The sequence below is a fragment of the Pinus tabuliformis genome, chromosome 7, assembly GCF_031772625.1.
Source record: "Pinus tabuliformis cultivar Carrire ecotype Pingquan chromosome 7, CPIR1, whole genome shotgun sequence".
NCBI classification, from domain to species: domain Eukaryota; kingdom Viridiplantae; phylum Streptophyta; class Pinopsida; order Pinales; family Pinaceae; genus Pinus; species Pinus tabuliformis.
This window is the reverse complement of record NC_142293.1, coordinates 1,313,822,104-1,313,842,637: the sequence shown is the minus strand read 5'-3', so window position 1 is coordinate 1,313,842,637 and position 20,534 is coordinate 1,313,822,104. Positions and strand designations below refer to the sequence as shown.

The following is a 20,534-nucleotide window of genomic DNA, read 5'->3' as shown; positions in this document are numbered from 1 at the left end:
TGTTATTTCCAATTACTTACTCTACATATGAGATAAAAATATCCAATAAAATTTTCCATATATATATATAATAAAAATAATATAATTTTATAATATTGAATTATTTTTTTGCCATATAAAATTAAAGAAACATTAAAGTAAAAGATAATTATATGCTTTATATTTATATTATCAAAAGAAGATAAAAATATAACTTTATTATTATTCGTAGTAGAAGAGTATATTAGCCATTTATATATATATATATATATATATATATATATATATATTTGAAGTTCGACATTTTGCATTACATCAAATGAAAATTACATAAATAAATCAAAAATTGTGATCAGTTTGTTTGAAGGGAAATTTGACAGTAACATAAGTTCAGAGTCTTAAGGTTGCTAAGACCTTGTTTAACTGAGCATCTTGTAAATAGAAACGTATGAAAACAAGTTGGATGTGCCAGATCTTAACATACATCGATAAGAGAAGGAAAAATATATTACTGACATTGCAAGCAAAAAACTAATGAGTCATAATAGCTATTGGGAAAAGTCTCCAAGCATCTACACTGGCTAGGCACTATCCTTGTCCAAGTATAAGGAGATGTTGGTCGATCCCCTGGCTAGAATGACAAGCTTAGGGTCTATACTGTCAATTTATTCCTCTAGCACTACCAATCTAATAAAATTTCCATGTTGGGTCCTCCTGTAGCTCCATATGTCACTTGAAATATTCAAATGACATTTAACCTAATGCCAACTTTGTGCCATGATCGATGAAGTGAAGAGAGAACATGCAATGCGCCAAGTATAGTGGGAGCCTCAACCCACTTTTGTGTGAGCCGACATCATATTAAAGTGGGTGGAGGGGGAACGCCTACTCCTGAGCACCTTCCATGGAAGACATTATATTATATTATATTTTTAAAAGTAAAGAAAATTTATAATGATTATAGTTTTTAATAATAATTATTGTTTTAATAATAATTACATCGATAGGTGTTATATAATGAGGTTTTTCATGGCGACATTGTTCAGATTCATCATCCTCAACACAATCTTGAACACGTGTCCCACCTAATTGTTACCATTAATTACTCCCAACATGTGGTGTTATTCTTGGCAGCTCATTGTTCTTGGCATCATTTTCAACTCCTTCATCGTCTTCTTCTTCATCCTCGAGCTCGTCATCCTGATCGTCTGCATTATCATTGTCGTCTTGAACATCAAGTTCTCTAGGGGCACTACTTACATGTTCAGTGTCACCATCATCTTCATCATCTTATGCAGCACTGACATTATCATAGTCAAATTCAGTGACAACCTCATATCTTTCTTCATCGCCATCATCATCCAATTCTTGGACCTCAATGTTCTCGCATTCGTCTTCATCATCCACCTCATCATCATCTAGCTACTACTGACGAGATTAGCAATCATATGACCAGGCACTATACCGTGGCCATTAATGGTTACCCAATCTTGATACTCATCATATTCATCCACATCAAGCTTGTCCTCCTCACCCTCCAACTCAAAATCGTCCTCTTCCTGGTCACTCGAACAGTTTAGAGATTGAATCCCTCCAAGGTTTTCTTCTAGTGCAAAAAAATTGATTTTGAGAATTTTAGATCCAAAGCCAAATACAGTAAGTGAATTGGTATTGAGTTGTATTCTATAACATTGTAAATATGTTTAGCTTTTGTAGATTTTCCTGTAGATTCAACAACTTATGTGATATGCTAAAACATAAGACAAGAATCTACTCTACTCTTCTCAGTGGAAACCAAAATTGATCGATGAAAAATATAAGTAGAAAAGGAAGAAAATCAATCACACACAATACAATATTTCTCTCGGGAAAGCAACTACTAAAAACCCCGACTATCTATATTGCATTAACTAGAAGATCTTAGAAGAAAATACAATGTTTGCTCGTCCTAAACAATTCATGCACTAGTACAATCTAACTCTCTGCTTCCTAGACTAACTCTGGCCAACACTTGGCCAATTTACTAGCCTTCCAAGCCCCTAATTCCTTGCGCAATTCCTGAGAAAATTAGCTCATATTTGATTGGGAAAATCCCTCACCACAACTCGCAATCCATCGTAGGACTTCTACTGATTGCATGCACCATTTGTACAACTCGAAAAATTATACAATTGATAGTACAGTGTCCTTGCACTCTAATCTCAACTGGGTCTTCCTCTGAACTGACATGCATGAGCTATTTATGAATGAATCTTCAATTAATTGGTGGAGCAATGAAGTTGTATTGAAGTTGCTCCCCACTACTAGACCTCCTATCAGTTCCTCCAAGACCCCTAAAATTTAGGAATCACTCTACATGACTCTATATAGAATTCCAACTCGAATTTACTAAGTCAACTATGCCAAATTAACTTAGTTAACTATTACAAGTTGTATGAGAATATAATTTCAATTTAATTCCTAATTTAATTAAAGACAAATTAAATTAGGATTTTTCTTGATGTTATTTTAGCATTTATTGTTGCTATTTTCAACACTCCCTCTCAACAAGAAAGGAATTCAACTCTATCCCGATCTTGTTCCTTTGGAATGTTCTGCATCCCACACTTCTCTCTAATGTTGTTGCTACTGCAACTTCTGAAGCAGAAAAAACATCCAAATTGAATCAGTATGATGCATCTATCACTAGAGTCTCTGGCTACTACTAGCTACTACACTGTCTACTGAAAACACTACGTTACTGCTAACTTTGCACTGTTCCATCTACACTGCAGCCAACTCTACTCTGCGGTCCCCAAAATCTAACTGTTGCTAGTCTATGCCTCTGTCACTCTAACATCTGACTGCATCAACCAGCACTAATCCATCCTGCTACTGTGTACTGTGGGCTCCCATAGCAAGGTAATGATCCATAAGACAAAAAATCTCAATGGATCCTGCCCAAATTTCTGCACTCTTGGGACTATTACTTCACATCGCCCCACCTCTCAACTGGGGGTATGGCTGCATGTGTTCCCTCTGCCCACTTGGCTCAAAATTCCCCCCTACTGGAGGCATTTGCTTGAGTGGATTCCTCCACTTGGTCTCCCCTCTTCTTATCTAATTGTGGCTCCTCCACAACTTCATGAGGTTGCATGTTGAGAGGCAATTCATGCTCCCTCTCAACCACCAAGTCTCTAACCTTTGCCTTGCTCCTCAAATCTTTGCATGCATCTTCAACCTCGAGAGTATACAGGTTCTTGACTCGCACACCAATCTGTTTCATTTGTCCCGTGGCGATGTGTATAAGGAAAACATTCCCTTTGCTAAATATCACATGGTTTGGGCACTCTAGAAACTCAGACCTGTGTTGTAACTATCTCGCCGTCACAAAATTTTCTAAAAAAAGAGTTCATTTTAAAATGGCGATATCTCCCTCATTCGAACTCTAATTCAACCAATTCTTTTTGAATTTGGGCACCACCCAAAAAAATCCTCCTCTGATACCATGTAGATTTTACTTGTAGATTCGAAAACTTATACGATATGCTAAAACAAAAGACAAGAATCCATTATACTCTTCTCAGCGGAAACCAAAATTGATCGATGAAAACAATAAGTAGAAAAGGAAGAATATCAATTGCACATAACACAATATTTCTCTGGGGAAAGCAACTGCTAAAAACCCTCACTATCTATATTGCATTAACTAGAATATCTGAGAAGAAAATACAATGCTTGTTCGTCCTGAACAATTCCCGCACTAGTAGAATCTAACTCTATGCTTCCTAGGCTTACTCTGGCCAACACTTAGCCAATTTACTAGCCTTCCAATCCCCTACTTCCTTGCACAATTCCTGAGAGAATTAGCCCATATTTAATTAGGAAAATCCCTCACCTGCGCAATCCATCATAGGTCTTCTACTGATTGCATGCACCATCTGTACAACTCGGAAAATTATAATTGATAGTACACTATCCCTGAACTCTAATCTCAATCGGGTCTTCCTCTGAACTGACATGCATCAGTTATTTATGAGTGAATCTTTAGTTAACTGGTGGAGCAGTGAAGCTGCACTAAAGTTGCTCCCCACTCCTAGACCTCCTACAAGTTCCTCCAGCTGTTTGAACTAGTTTAACAGAATTTAACTCAGTTAAACTAAATCAAATAATTACAACTCAAAAGAACTCAACATGAACCCCTAAAATTTAGGAATCACTCTACATGACTTTAGATAGACTTCCAACTCGAATTTACTGAGCTAACTAAGTCAAATTAACTTAGTTAACTATTACAAGTTGCTATGAGAATAGAATTTCAATTTAATTCATAATTTAATTCAAGGACAAATTAAATTAGGATTTTTGTAGAAGCTATTTTTAACATTTCTTGTTCTTATTTTCAACAACTTTCCCCATGGATTGCCTTCACTGTTATTTGAATCCATCTCATACTTGACAATAATATAATTTGAAATGATTAAAAATTAATGGATTTTCGAGTGAGGAGATTGCACTTTCTTTTTGAAATGGGCTTTGGAACAAAATGACATGCACATTTATATCCTTCATTGGCAGCGTATTACAATACTTGAAATTTTGGAGAATGAATGGTTTAAGAAGGGTTACAAGTCGCCCAAGTTCCAAGAAGACATGGAGATAAGTTTGGATGATGTGGATGCTATTTTTAATGACTTGGAAGTAAGATTTTGTGTGTGAAATGTTGTTTTTCATTTTCTGAGTATTCAAGTAACAACCTTTTGATTAAGTTTTTCTACTTTTATAATCAGGATCATCTTATCACGAAGAAGAAAGAGACACATCCTGTATTAATGAATGCATTTGAACTTATATCCATGTCACAAGATCTCAACCTCGACAATTTGTTTTAAAAACATATTTTATGTTATAGAAAATTGTAGGTTATAATGAGGTTTTAGAAAACTTGTTTTTCTTGAAATGCAGATTCACTTCTGATTCTGCAATAGAAACCTCATCTTCAAGAATTAGCTTCCGAAGAATTATTCTTTCAAAACATTTTTTGGTGATTGCATGCAATTTATATGATAATTATATTATTTCCCTTTTGTTTGGTGTTCAAGATAACCAGTAAAATACATCATTCCATCTGTGCCATGCTAGACTCGTTGTGATTGCTTCAATCATTGTTAGGAAATATGAATGAGGTGCTGAGCATAAAATTTAGGTGGCTTATTCTTTGATATTGTTTGTAGGTATAGCAAGTTTGAGATATGTGGAAAAGAAATGTGTGACTAGTGTTGATATATGTTTAGAACTTTGAGTTGTGCATGCATCTATAATTTTGTTCACTATCCTTTTATTAATACTTAAGGAATTTATTGATGTGATGGATGTAAATGTTGTGTCATTGTTGGGTACTTGTTAAGCGAGAGACAAGGTTCATATCCAAACACCATGCCAGAGAGAATATAAAAAATTAAAGAAGTTATTGAACCTATTGGGTTTAGTGTGAAAAGGAAAAATTATAAGGTGATAGTAGTCTCATAGATCTCAAGTTGCCTAATTGGGACATGGGACTCTTCATTTCATTCTCATTTATCTCTGTTTTAGATGTACCTATCCATCTAGAATTTTGTCATGGTCTCTTGGATTTGTCTTAGGTCTAGCTACATTTAAAAGGAATGTATTTGCATTTAATTTCGCATGCCTATTACTCCACTTGCTCTTAGATGAAGTTGTACGGTGCTAAGACTAGAAAGAAGGGGCACTTGTTAGCAACTATAGAGGTATTAGTATGGGGGATAAAATTTATGTTCATTGCATTTAAGGACACTCCATATTATATAGAAATCCTTAACTGCAAAAATCCTTGTTTTGGCCCTTGAGAATCGGTTGGTACTTGAAGTAGATCCTTCTCTTTTCATGGTCAAGTTTTGCAAAGTTAAAGGTCACACATTGGAATTTCACAAGGTGCAATGCATTTATTTCTTATATGCCCCTACTAAACAAGTATTTTAAAATGTACTTTCACTAAGCAAAGAATGTGCACCCTACAATAGTGCATTTAATGTTATATACTATGGCGATATATACCATTTGATTTAAAGGTGTTTTACATAAGATGGTGTATATCCTAGTATATAGCATTAAATGCTTTGTTGTAGGGTGCATATGGTTTTCCCTTTCACTAGATATTTAAATTCATTTCCTTGTATGGCTTGATCCTCTAGTAGAATCTGTTTAATATTCGCTTCATATTTTTCTCAAGTTGGATATGCACCTTTTCCTTCTGCAGTTCTATAAAAATCTTTCATCTGGGCTAAAGGACATTATCTGGAATTCTGACTCTATCACGGAGGAGAACAAATAAAACACGTTTGTGATTTGTATGAAAATGTCTCATGAGCTAATCAAATATGGAGATTATAGAGAGTCCAAAGATTAATTATACTCGTTTGATATATTGTTGGTGCAAAAATTTGATTGATTGGCTATGTGGTACTATCTGCTTCTTTGCAGGATGTGAAGTAGTCCCACAAGATATTGATTGTCGATATGAAGAAAGATTAGTTGTGTTGTGATGTTATTAGATACAATTTTTTTGGTTTTAATGTTTTTTTTCTCGGTAAAAGACTAAACTATTATATTATGTACAGGATTCAAAAATACATCATGGTGAAACAAGAGAGAATCAGGCTCTGGGTATGTCACCCGAGAGCAAATGAGGTATCCAAAAACTAGCCCACGCAGGGGCGCCAGACACAAAAGCCAGACTTCCATAAGAGCACGCCCACGCAGGGGCACCAACCATTTCATCCCACGCAGGGGAGACCGACCTTACCCAAATCATTAACACAAAATTCAGGAACATGGACATTAAACCGGGCACGAAAGAGACCAGAAGCATTGTTACTTTAACTGAGTCAAAAAACAAACAGCAGAAGACCAAACAGAAAGCCAAAAGGAACCTTGTGTGCGGGCGTCATCAGTCGTCCATTTGCACTTCCTCTACCCGGCACCAGCCATAGGCTTCTCTTTCAGCCGCAGTGGGAAAGGTGTCTTCCTCCTCGCCAGTTCCCGGCCTCTGTTCTTGCTTGCGCTGCGTTACGTTTTCCGGATCTGAGGCCGCACCTTTAACCTCCTGCTCCTTATCAGCTTCAGAGGCCGCTGCTTCATGCTTCTGATTGTCAGTCGTCCTCTGCCCCTGTTCATCCAGGGCGTCCTCATCTTCCCGGGCATTTTCTATGAACAAGACTGAGACATGCGCGCTGATCCGCAGATTGTTCATGGCACTGCTGAAATTGAAAATAGCCGAACCAAAGGCAGGCAAGGCATTCGAGCTCGAAGCCCCTGCATCCATGAATTGGCTGGAATGGAGGGGGTTGGCGCCAGTGGAGCGAGCAATGTTGCAGTGGCAGCAATGGACAACATTGTCCGCTTCATGACTGCGCGAGATTCCCCCTCTGGAAGTGCCTCGGCAGCTAAGCATGCATTGTCGAGGTCTCACCATTCTCGTGGGAGGCAGGGGAAAGAAATTCCAACCAACCACGGTGTAGTCCAGACCCCCTGCAACCAACGCCGACTAAGGAATGAACCAGACAGACGGAGAAGAAATCCCGACAGAGACGGAGAGGCCAGGCAACTGCATTACCACCAACATTCTCTGATCCCATACAGCAATATCCCTTAAGACTTCACCGGCCCTGCGTTGGAGCTCCCCCGCCATAACTGCTGCCGTCGCCTGAGCCGAATTACCTCGCGGAGCATTAACTAACTCCTGCCATTCCACCTTATACCATCTGCGATCGATGGCTGTGTTATCTACGGCTGCCCTGTGATGGCCACGGGCCGGCATGTGGCCATCCCCCATCGCCTGTCCCATCTCAGTTATCACCCGCATCCGGGGTTTTTGGTTTTAATGCTAAACAAATTGAGAGTTCAAGATTATTATACTTAATTCATTGTGCAACACTAGTATTTGTGTTCAATTTTATGGCATGATATATATATATATATATATCAGTGAACATAATCTTATCAAGTCAGTGAATAATTGTAGCCACAAGAATAAAACCCAGGGAGGAAATAAGATCTTTGTTATTATGTAGTTGGAAAGTAAGGAGGGGAAATACATTGAATGAGTGTTGGGAAAATTTGAAGAGCTAGATATCCTATATAATAAATGAATGAGAAAAAAACAATATGGCATCATCTTAAGAAAATAACAATCTATATTTAAGCATTTTTGAATTTGTAGCTACATCATAAAATAGATGAGGTATGGGACACACCTCATTTATGGGGACAAACTAGAGCCATGGCGAATAAGGTGTTTTGACCAAATGGTGAATGCTCAATATTATGATGGCGAATAAGGTGGTTTGACAAAATGATGAATGCTCAATATTATGATGGCGAATAAGATGGCTTAACCAAATATTGAATAGTCAACTTTTTGACTCATTGTATGAAAAATATTTTTGATGATCCATACCGTATGAAAAGCTTTATATATTCAATTTCTTACAATATTCTCCAAACATCATCTCATGGCTTCTTGCTAAAACATGATGTGAAAGTGCACATTAGACATTAATATTGCAAATAAAAGAATTGATTTTAGCCAACCATGATTTTGCTTATGCTTTAGAATTGTGCAATATTAAGCTTTCAAAGACATTTACACCTTTTTATTTTTATGTATGAGATTATTTTATTGAAAAGAAAAATTGATCCTTTTTATTTTTATTTGTGAGATTATTTTATTGAATTTTTTTGAGGCAATTATGTTTATTTGCTTCAAAATGGAATAAAAGTATAAACACACACACACATAACCACTTCAATATTGAGTGATTATTCAAAAAGTTAATGTTCCATTACATTCACATCTTGCTAATCATTTATGTAGTTTCTTGTTCCATGTTCATTTTTATTGTGTACAGCTACAATGATTGCAATTAGGTTATATAAGACTATGCTTGATTTTGTGATTACTTTTTTCATTTTTAAATATTTAGATGGATAATAAAGCACAAAACTATATCATTTAATTATTAAAGGACAAGTATATTTATCTAGTTCATATTTTTCTAAGTCCTATAGTTCATAGTGCACTTGGTCTTTGATATTCTTCCTTCATTGAGAATATTCTCATACAGTAGATAAATGTTTGGTTGTAAAGTTGAAGTTCATTATTATACATGTCCAAAGTTGGAATTTAATTCTAAATTTCAATCCATGCTATTATCAAAAAATGGGATAAAAAAATCACAAACCACGATGATTGCCAAAATTAATTGGGTTTTCAAAAGCTTGTGTGGGACTAGTAGGCCATGATCCCTACACAAGGATTGAGTAAATAACTTAGAAAAGTTGCTTTCACAAATTCTTAAGGTTGAATTGAGCTAGCTATTTTTTGTTGGCTGAAGTGCAATTTTGAATATATATAAATAGATTCAAAGCCCTAAAAAACATCAAGACACTCATTATGTACAGACTTAACAATTCAAATCTACATTGGAGAAATAGGTAGATCTATTAAACAGAGAACCAATGAGCATGCAACAGACATTAGACACAATCGCTCCCGCTCATCAGCCTTAGTCAAGCATGCAGAAAAATCGAAGCACCATGTCTTCATTTAAGAATCCAAAGTTATCGCTAAGGTAGATCACTTCCACCACAAGAAGCTTAGGGAGGTGATTGAGATCGAAAGGCATTCCAGTAATCTTAATAGAGATGATGGTTGGAAATTAAGTAAGAGTGGGTTTCCAGCTCTCTCATCATAACTCATCATCCCTTTCTTCTCCTTTCTGCTCTTTATTTTCTTTTTGGTTTATTTTCTTCTTATTTCTACCTTGATCCCCTATTTTTATTTTTATTATTTTTATTATAAAAAATTATTTATTTATTTGTTTATTGGTGTATATATATATTTTATATGACTAAAATATAAAATAACTAGTATTATTTTTCTAGTTTTTTCAGAGGAAAAAAACTAGATATATTATATGAGAAATATAAAGTAGCTGTGATACATCCTTAGATTTCAGATTAGCGTTCCTGCATTCTAAATTTTTACAAAATTCAAAATACCTGTGATCTACATAGAGAAACATATATTTATGAAGCTAATCTACAGCTATCTGATTCCAAAATTTCTATATATGGGAACTGTCTTGCAGATAGAGAATTAAAAATCTGGTAAAACAAAATCACTGATCTGATAAGTAGTATCATCTGATACTATCTCAAGATGCCAGTATCCAGGAGCAGAAGATAGACCCATTTTGGAGAGGGAGTCAGCTGTAGAGTTCTTATCCCTGTAGATGTGATGAATAGAGCACTGCTCCATGCTGCTCCAATAGAAGTTGATTCTGTCACGCCATCCAGACAGATGCTGAGCCAGAATGACATTTTTCCTGTTAACCGAATCTATCAGTAGCTTAGAATCACCATAGATGGCCACCTGCGGTATGCCAAGGAATATACAAAATTTTAAAAGACCTGTGAGAGCCATGGCTTCTGCCAAATTGTTGGAACCCTGTCCACCATGCCAGAAGGAAGAAAAATGTGATTTTTCAGATATCTTGATGTGGAATCCACATCCACATTGACCCCTTTGAGCAGCCCCGTCAAAAAATGTTGTATGCTGTGAATGAACAGTAGGAGAAGACCTGGCTGAGGGATTGCAATTGTTCCTTGTTTTCTTCAGTGGGAGCGATTCCAGATATACAGAAATTGAGTCAAATGATTTAGCAAATGAAATTTTTGAGTGGTTGAAGATACAGGAGTTCCGCCATTTCCATATAATCCACATGGATAAGATACAAATTCTACGCCATAGGATATTTCGCTTACTGCATTCTAAGAACCATCCCTGGATCGAAACATTCATATCTAACTTGAATCCATAAACTCTTTCTAACTCCTTCCATATGAGATTTGATTGCTTGCATTTCAGAAATAAATGTAAATTTGAATCCTCATCTTCTCTGCATAAAGAACAAAAGTTAGGTCCGACCCATCCCCGCTTCATTAAGTTCTCCCATGTCAGGTTCCGATTGTGAAAAGCGAGCCATGAGAAGAGGATCATCTTCATAGGGCAGCCATCTTTCCAGAAGATAGGAGGAAAAATTGGAGATCCAGAAGAATTCTGTTTTATCAGCTTCAGGTAAATACCTTTGACTGATATTTTCTCTGCCTCCATAGGGATATTCCAGGTTAAGAAATCAGAGTCTCTTGTCCTGAAGAGTCCGCCGATCTGAAGCCTCATCTTAACGCTAATCCATTGTTGTGCAAGCTCTTGGGGAATGTGTAATTCTTCTGGATCTTTCCATCGAGGTATTGGGCCGAGCCAATCTGCTATCAGCCTGTCCCAATAAAATATACCATTTCTATGGAAGTGATGAAGAAGTGACTCCTGTATTTCAATATTCTCAGCTCCGCAAATGAATTGGTCTCTGCCTATAATGATCTTATTTCCTGATTGAAAGCGCCAAATCAGGTGCTGCAAGCAGAGTGCCTCTATCCTTCGGAAACTACGCCATATGGGGGATCCATTAACTGTTCCAATAGAGCCTCTACGATACCAGTATTGAAAATTCTTATTTGCAAGATATTTCGATTTTATCAAATGACACCACGGCCCATCACCTTGTATAGCTCTCCAGAAGGACTTGCACAGGAGGGCTCTACCAAAGTTCCTCAAATCTGATAGACCCCAGCCTCCCATCGACTTAGGTAGGGAGATTCCAGCCAGTTTTATAAGATGAATTTTATGCTTATCGGCATGACCCCCCCAAATGAAATTTGTTGAAAGACTGTTCATCTTGTTAATAATACTCACCGGAAGATGGAAGAGGTGCACCCAATAAACAGAGAGTTGATTAAGAATGGATTGTACCAAAATAATTCTCCCGGCCAAAGAAAGGCAACGGTACTCCCATCCAGAGATTTTCCTGTAGAATCTGTCCACTAGCCAGCCCCAATCGGTTCTCTTATAGCCAATCGCTTTGATTCGGAACCCCAAATATTTAATGCCACTGCTGAAGTGATGAGCTTTTATACCAAACAGATCTGTTAGCCATATAACATCTTCCGTCCTGAGATCCGAATGGTATATAGCAGATTTATCTTGGTTCACCTGTAGTCCCGTAGCCCTTTGAAATTTATCCAATATCATGTGAAAACGCATCCAAGTTGACCTGCAAAACATGGCGAATAATAATATGTCGTCTACAAATAAGTTAACCTTTGACTCTAGTTTGGTTTTATTTACTGGGATTTAAGCATCCCTCTTTCAAATAATATTAACTTGATATTATTAATAAATAATCTTAATTGATATTGTTAATTAATAATTTTTGAATTTTATTATAATTAAATATTTTAAATTCCTAACAACTAGTTTTCTAATATGAATAAGTCAACCCCTAACAAATAAGATAATTACTTTACATAAATCGATAATATCGAAATACAAATTTTATATTTAATTATTCTTTAACAACTATTTTTAACTAATTATAGAATATTTTAATAAAATAAATCCTTACCACTAATTCCAAAATAATTATTTTCTTTACCTATTAATTAATTCACCAACAACTATTTTTAATGGCTAACTCTAGGCAATGTTGCATCCTTACTATTTATTCCTTCTCATCGATGGATTTCTCACCTTGTCCTGAGGATGAACCACATTAGTTGGTTCAAAACGTCGACCAAATCCTAACAATGTGATTAATTTGAAAGACTTACTTCTACATTATGGATCACAAAAGTCTTAGATCTAATAGTTAAACTATAATATTCTTTGGAAAAAAAACAAAACAAAACTATAATTTTCCTTGAAAATATCAATTTTTTGTTTAACTATATGTTTTCCCCATGAAAACAAATAAGTAATATTAATATTTCATAATAAACAAGTAATTCTAATATTTCATGATAAACTTTCGAGAAATGAGAAACATGAAATGGGCCCATTTCATTATGCTTGATCATTTATGTACATAATTCCTTTTATACACAACAATTCATGGAGCCCAAACAATTATCATGCCTAGCAATAACAACCTTTGTTAGCAATAAAGAGTTATTAATGTAGTCACATTAGATATCTACATTTGTGCATGTTCACACTTATGTCCCTCTCGCTCATGAGATTCTTCATAGCTCCATAAATATTTGGTGTTTAGTAACCCCCAACATAAGTACCACTCTTCAAGGACTGTGATTCCTTCAATTGATTATGTAGATATTCATCCGCAATTCTCTTTAATGCTTGATTTCTCAACTTACAGGTTCAACGTTTTGGCGTGAACTCATGTTATCCAACTTTCAAGGGCATGTTTGAATGCATGACTAAGTGGACGTTGTCACTTTACTGTCGAAAGTTATTTGAATTACTCATGCACCTCTTCCTTCACTGGTTGCTAAATTGCACCTTTAATAAGTTCCAATTCCATGTGCATCAACATTTTGTGACCATCAAGGTATTGTGATGTCTTAGTTATGATCCCATAAGTGGAAGAAAAATTCAAACCAATGAGGCATGTTCTTAACACGATATTGAAATACTTGGCTCTCATATTTACAAATTAGATTATCTAAGTCTATTGTTTTTAGTCTAATATTATTATTGTTTTTGGTCTCTAAATGTTTTTAGCTAAAATCTTGTCACACTTTACGGGCATGACATTTTTTTTACTTTGATAATATTTGGTCATTGAGTGATTCTAAATATTATGGAAGCAAGACAACTAGAAAAAGAATTGTATTCATGAACCAAACTTCTGCAATATTCGTAATTTTTTAATTTGGGTTGTTTGAGAGAGATATTCAACAAAATTTTTGATGGTGAATATCTTATCCTTATGCATTCTTGCCTTCGTCGTCAGATTCAAGTCTCTCGCCCCCTTCAATGTTTGCCTTGTCCAAAAACTCTAGGGATTTAATTATTTCAAAAAACCTATCTTTGTACTCTGGTAGTCATGTCACGAGGCACTAGTACAATTCCAAAGACACAAGGTTAAATTGTGACATGGAACAAGATCCTCCAATACATGTATTCTATTGTTCGACAAACCAAGATCCTTGAGAGATTTAAGACTCGCTTGCACCAGATGTTCGAGGCCACCAAATATCATGTTGTCGCTAAGAACAAGACACTTTAAATGAGGAAATGATAGAAATCCTTTCAAAGAATTCAAGCCAACATTGGCTAATGGCAATTGCTAAAGTCGTGGAAACTGCTCAAACAAAGCCGCAGGAGGCAACCTGCACGACGTACCTTTAAGAGCATCGTCTAGGGTTAAAGAAATGATTTCTGAAAGGTTATGTCCATCTTTAGCAGCTTCAACTATCTTTTCTCGTGCTTTCTCCATCTTTCTTACAATTCAAGCTTCCACAAGAAGTTCAAACCGACCCACTCAAAACACAAGAATAAGCTGCTTTTCCCAACTAAATCACTTTATTAGTCACGTGTTTAATGTTATTTTGGTTTGTTAGAATGAGAACTTTCCTACGCGAAATGACTCGCTTTTTACGTCCATTGATCCTGCTCTAATGTTTCAATGGTCCATTCCCAACTCGAGCTCTGCTTGCGATAATGTTTCAAAGGACAACACTGTGACATGGTGAGGAGCTTGCCACAACACCCCAAATGACTAGAAATAGGGAATGAGAGTCGAGTGGAAAATGTCAGGTGCACCTCATGCAAGGGAGGCCCTTGCATGAGGTCTATATGCATATTATTTGTTTTAAATTTTTATTTTTAATTTAATTTACTATTTCATTCTTTTTAATTGTTTTTTTATTGCCCTACATTTCAGTTTAATTTCAAGATGGAAAAAGTTACCCTCTATTCTAACCTGCTTTGTTTTCTCTTGCAGGTATTTGTTTCTTCCCTATTATCAGAACCTTTATTCACCTTATTTACCAACTGAGGCACAATTGTGTTACTATCTAGAGGTGCACTTACAAGCATTGTAATCTTGCTATTGTTTTCATTCTTTATTTCAAACATATTACTCTTTTTTTCATGAGATGGATTTTGTTTGAGATTTGCCTTTGAATTGACAATTCCTTTCTACAATGGGGGCTTTCTAATGGCCAACATGACCATCATGGACAATGGTATTGTTGGAAGATTTTTTAGGTTGACAATAGAGAGTTTCACAAAAGATAGGTTGATAGATAGAGAAGCGAGGGTTCAACACAAAGAGCAATGTGCAAAGAGGTCAGTTGCATCAAGATAAGGCGGAGGAGGTCCAAAGCTTAAACAATAAGTAATGTATGCAGAGCAAGTTGTTCTGACCAATTTAGACTAGGGAATTGATGTTTTAGAGGAGGCCATAAGTACATACACTATGAAAACCAAGACAACTCTATCAGAATATGCATAGAAGATGTTGCAAGTTTGCGCTCTGTTGGATGTAAGGCAAAGACAAAGGCAAAGGCAAACCACTGCATGTCATAATTATTTTGGGGTTAATATCAGTCATTTGGGTAATTTTCTAAAATATTAGTTAATTGAAAATGAATTTTCATCAAATATCTATAAGACGAAATCATTTTATGTGAAAAAATGCCATATTTCATAAAGAATATTTAAATCTTTCAATTTTTTTTCAAAAGTTTGACTAAATATTTATAATCCATGTTTTAAAAATTATAAAAATCACCAAAGTTTACGATCTTACCAGAAAATTAGAGCTCCATACTATAGGTATTCTTAATTCCTATCTGTCTATGTTTGAAAAAGGTTGCCCAAATCTTTATGATTGATATTCTAAGAATTTTAGGAATTCACCAAGGTTTCTAGGCTTGCTAAAAATTAAATCTCTTGAAAAATTCCCTGCTACAAGTGTTCATGTTTCCTATTGGTCTTCTTCTATACTTGAAAGGATGTTTGAAGAGAATCTTTGTTTTTATCAGTAATCTCACTTCCATTTATTAGAGATTTATATTTGTTGTTACAATATGACATAGTTGCGTTGCTAGAAAAGGCCCTTAAGTTTACCGCTCCACTCTTGGAAACTATGAATTTGATCAGTTTTGTGCTCTTTTAAGAATCATAGTATTTATAGTTGTGATAGAAAAATATGTGTTAGATGTTGTTAACTAAAGTTTGGGTATTTGGAAAGTTGGTTAACTAGATTTTGTTGATGACTTATTTATCTTAGTGATAGTGTCGGTGTCCATTTACAAATAGATAATAATTTAATTTTGAAAAATAAATTTTGCAAGTTTTGTTTTTATAATAAAAAAATTAAATTACTTTTTATCTTAATCTAAACAATTATTCGCTCATGTTCGAAGCTTTAATGTGAAAAAGAAGACTGAGTAAAATCATGTAATTTTAATAGGTACTTCAACACTTGATGAATGCTCACAACTTTATTCCAAAGTTATATTAAAAAAGTATGCATCCAATCTCAAATTATTGCTATCATATAATATTCAGTGTATGTAATTCATGATTAATCAAATTGACTTTTCATACACTTAATGTGTCCATGACAGGACACTGACATTAAAAAAAAAATAAGTTAAATTATTATATATTTAAAGTTGAAGAGAATTATAATTTATAGAACCTTGAAATGATCTATGTGTTAAGCAATAATGTTTGATGTTATGGTGCACAATGCCATTTAATAATAACAGGTGGTAACATCGAGCTTCAACCTTTGTAGCCCTAGTGGTGGTGGCGGGACGATGTTACCACCTAAAACACCCCGAAATTCAATATCTACCATAACAAAATCTAAAAATTTCCATAAAAAATTTTGTAGGGTTAAGATAATACATGAGCACAAAAACTAGATATCACTAGCAATTACATAACAAGACTGTTTGGTATCTAATTGTACAACTCACCAATTACAATATTGCTATTCAAGAAAGTTATAGTTTAAGTAGACGGTTTTTTTGCTTTGAAAATCATTGATATTCCGACAAGATTTTTGTAAATCTAGATTACAACTCTCAAACTTCAAGATTTTGAATACCCTAAAAAAATTTTATGATGCCAAATTCATTTCCACCAATTAACTTGATTCAAACACTACTAATACAAAATTAAAACCAAAAAAAAAACAAACCAACCAAAAAAACCTAAATTCAAGACAATTCCTATGCTTCATTAAACACTTCCATAAAGTAAAGGAACACCAATTGTTTTCAATTATGCTTCACATATTTAATCACATTCACCATTACAACTTAGAGATTAAATAAATAAACATTTCGCTTAGCCCAAGATTGTCCTCTCCACAAAACATTAAAAAGCAAAGGGAAAGTGCATTGTTGACCATACGGCATAAATAATCGAGCCATTCACACGTCACCTCATTATTTAAATGCTTGAGTGACACGGTGAGGTTTTTGAGATAAGCAAGTCCAAATAGAGAGAACAAAGGTCTGCATAGGCTTGAAAAACGTGACATCCAATCAATAGTTTTTTGATGCATGAAGCATAAGCTTTACGAAAGATTGTTTTAACCCTTTTCATGCATTCCAAAATAAACTATACATTTTTTAACATTATATTATGGTACACAAATCTATATACAAGGTTTATTACGGGTATTTTTAAATTAAGTGTTAGATATAGTTTTAATAATAAGTTTAATAGTAAAAAATATGTATTTTTTTTTTATTAAAATCTGTATAAAAGTATTTTAATTACAGGTTTAATACGAGTAAAGAAGGATATTTTTTATGTGCAATCCTTTTTTTTTTTTTTCTTTTTCTTTTTTTCTTTTTTTCATTTCAGAGCGAAAAAAGCTTAATTATATTATATAAGATATGTAATGGACGAAATGTACATCATTAGTGCTTGAGGAAGCTGAATCAATTTGTACAAAATTTTCGAAATAAAATGGAAGGACATAGTATTCCACAAAAGGACACTTGGCCCGTCAGAATAGTCAGCCAGTTAGCTTGCAGAAAGAAGATAACACAGCTTCAAAAAGGAATATAGTATCCTATGTCAAAACAGCTATATCCAGATGTGTCATTTTAACCACCAGCAAGTATTAGTGGCGGAATACATAAACACAAAATTTCAGTAGACTGGAAAGATAAAAACAGAAAGGACATACCTGGGATTCAGCAAAGAAAATTGGAGTTAAGTACCAAGGAGGGAAAATTCCTGGATGGAGAAAATTTCTGCATCAGATTTTACCTCCATGTTCCAGATACCTGATTTAGATAGAAGACCTTTCTTGGATAAAATGTCAGCTTGCTGGTTCTGAGATCTGTAGATATGCTGAATGGAATATCCCTCCATCCTCCTCCAAAGATACATGATTCTGTCCATCCAGCCAACAAGATGTGGTTTGTTGATAAGGTTCTTTCCTAATACATAATCAACTATGATTTTGGAGTCTCCGCAAATTAGAAGGGAATGAATGTTTAGGAAAAAACAGATGGAAATGTCGCCTCGGCTTTGCAATTGGTACCCTTTCCCCCATTCCAGGAAATAAGATATTGTAAGTTTTCATCCATAATGATATGAACCCCACAACCGCAAATACCATTTTGAGCTGCACCGTCGAAATACGCTCTTGGAAACACAATATGATCTTGTGTTTGTTCTGATTGATTGGGCATTTTACTCTTGGAAGATTTTGCAGGTAAAGAGTTATAGAGGGATACAATACAATCAAAAACAACCCTGAAAGGCTCCTTTTTGTCCTTGAAAATAATATGATTTCTCCATCTCCATATAAACCAGAGGACAATAATAACGAAAGGCCGCCAAGATTCTTTCTGATAGCTCCACCAAACAAAAGCCTCTTTTATAGAGGCATGAGCAACATGAGGAAAACCAAAATAATCAGCCAGGGCTCGCCAAAGTTGCTGAGATTTATGACATTGGAAGAACATGTGATAGTTGCTTTCCTCAGCTGATTTGCACACTAAACAATACCCAGGCCCAGACCAACTCCTCTTCTGCAAATTATCCCATGACAGGTTTTTGTTATGGAAGACTAGCCATGAGAAAAATATGGCTTTGGAAGGACATCCAGATTTCCAAAAAATGACTAGAAATATTGGGATAGAAAGAGCACCCTTCAAACTTATCAAGTTTAAGTAAATATCCTTTACACAAACAAGCACCATTCCTTTTGTGCTCTTCCAAATGAGGACGTCATCTTCCAACGAACGACAAAAACCACAGTTCCTCAAACAGCATCTGATCTTCTCCCACTGCCGAGCCAAAACACCAGACATCCCCATATTTTCGGCATCCTTCCAAAGAGGGAAAGGGCCCTGCCATGCTGCAATAAGCTTGTTCCAAGTAAAGAAACCCTTTCTATGAAAGAAATTTAGAAGCCTGTCAGACAAAATGATATCATTCCCCCCGCTCAAGAATGGATCAATCCCGATGAGGATCCTTTTACCAGTCTGGAGACTCCATACCAAATTTTTTAGGAAATAAGCTTCGACCTTACGGAAACTCATCCATATTGTCGATCCGTAAGCGAATCCAATCTTTCCCAACCTAAACTAGTAAGTTATATCTTTGTTGGCCATATATATATTTTTTTTATGGTATTGCTCTGGGGACCCTTCCCGAAAATACCTCTCCAAAGTGACTTGCAAATTAGTGCCTTTCCAAAAGACCTCAAATCCAGAACGCCCCATCCTCCTAACTTCTTTGGCAAAGTGATATCAGATAGTTTAGATAGGTGATATTTCCTTTGTTGCGATTGACCTCCCCATATAAAGTTTGCAGTAAGTGTATTCATCATATGAATGATGTTGGCCGGAAGAAAGAATAAGTGAGCCCAATACATAGCTAATTGAGCCAAGATCGATTGAGCTAAAACAACTCTGCTTTCCAAAGAGAGGCATTTGAATTCCCACCTAGAAATCCTTTTATAATACCTGTCTAGGATCCATTGCCAGTCCAATTTAGAATATCCATTAGCTTTTAATTGAAATCCTAAGTATTTCATTCCATCCTTGATGGACCGTGCCTCTATCCCAAAAAGAGAAGATAGACATTCGATAAGTTCCAAATTAACATCATTATGATAGAAAGATGATTTGGATTCATTTATTTGCAAACCTGTAGCTTTTTGAAACCTTTCCAAGATGTCATGAAGACATACCCAGGAAAGTTTGCATAGCATGCCGAAAATAAGGATGTCATCTACAAATAAATTATGGGATATAAAATTATTTCTGCAAATCTTCAATGGACGGCACCTGTCTTCCCCAACCGCCTTGTTAATATGGAGACTTAAGGAGTTCATAGCCAAGATGAATAATAAAGGGGATAGGGAACAGCCTTGGCGCAGACCTCTGGCAGCTAAGAAATAAGTGGAAGGTAGCCCATTTATAATGATGGCATAATTAACTTGCTCCACACAGGCCATGATCTAGTTTATCATATTAGAATTCAAACCAATTTTTGCAAGTAGACATCTCATGAAACCCCAGTCTAGGCAATCATATGCCTTTCGAAGATCAATCTTCAGTATGACTGCTTCACTTTTTTTAGTATGCATGGTGAACAAACTTTCCTGTGTATTCGCAACAACATCCAATATATTCCTTCCTTTTAGAAA

General features: G+C 35.4%; 1 protein-coding gene and 2 pseudogenes across 1 annotated transcript; all 3 read right to left on the bottom strand.

Annotated features, from left to right (window-relative positions):
• Positions 1-1,077: 1,077 nt before the first annotated feature.
• LOC149252380 (uncharacterized) lies at positions 1,078-6,926 on the bottom strand (annotated as a pseudogene).
• Positions 6,927-10,135: 3,209 nt separating this feature from the next.
• Positions 10,136-11,677, bottom strand: LOC149252379 (uncharacterized). Its single transcript, XM_089454134.1, has one exon. The coding sequence runs from the start codon at positions 11,675-11,677 to the stop codon at positions 10,136-10,138; it is 1,542 nt and encodes a 513-aa protein (XP_089310260.1).
• A 2,144-nt stretch (positions 11,678-13,821) lies between these two features.
• LOC149252378 (acidic leucine-rich nuclear phosphoprotein 32-related protein pseudogene) lies at positions 13,822-14,333 on the bottom strand (annotated as a pseudogene).
• Positions 14,334-20,534: the final 6,201 nt, after the last annotated feature.

What these genes read in the sequence shown, in the direction of transcription:
- LOC149252379 (XM_089454134.1), bottom strand. Translation starts at nt 11,677, where the DNA reads ATGGGAGGCTGGGGTCTATCAGATTTGAGGAACTTTGGTAGAGCCCTC.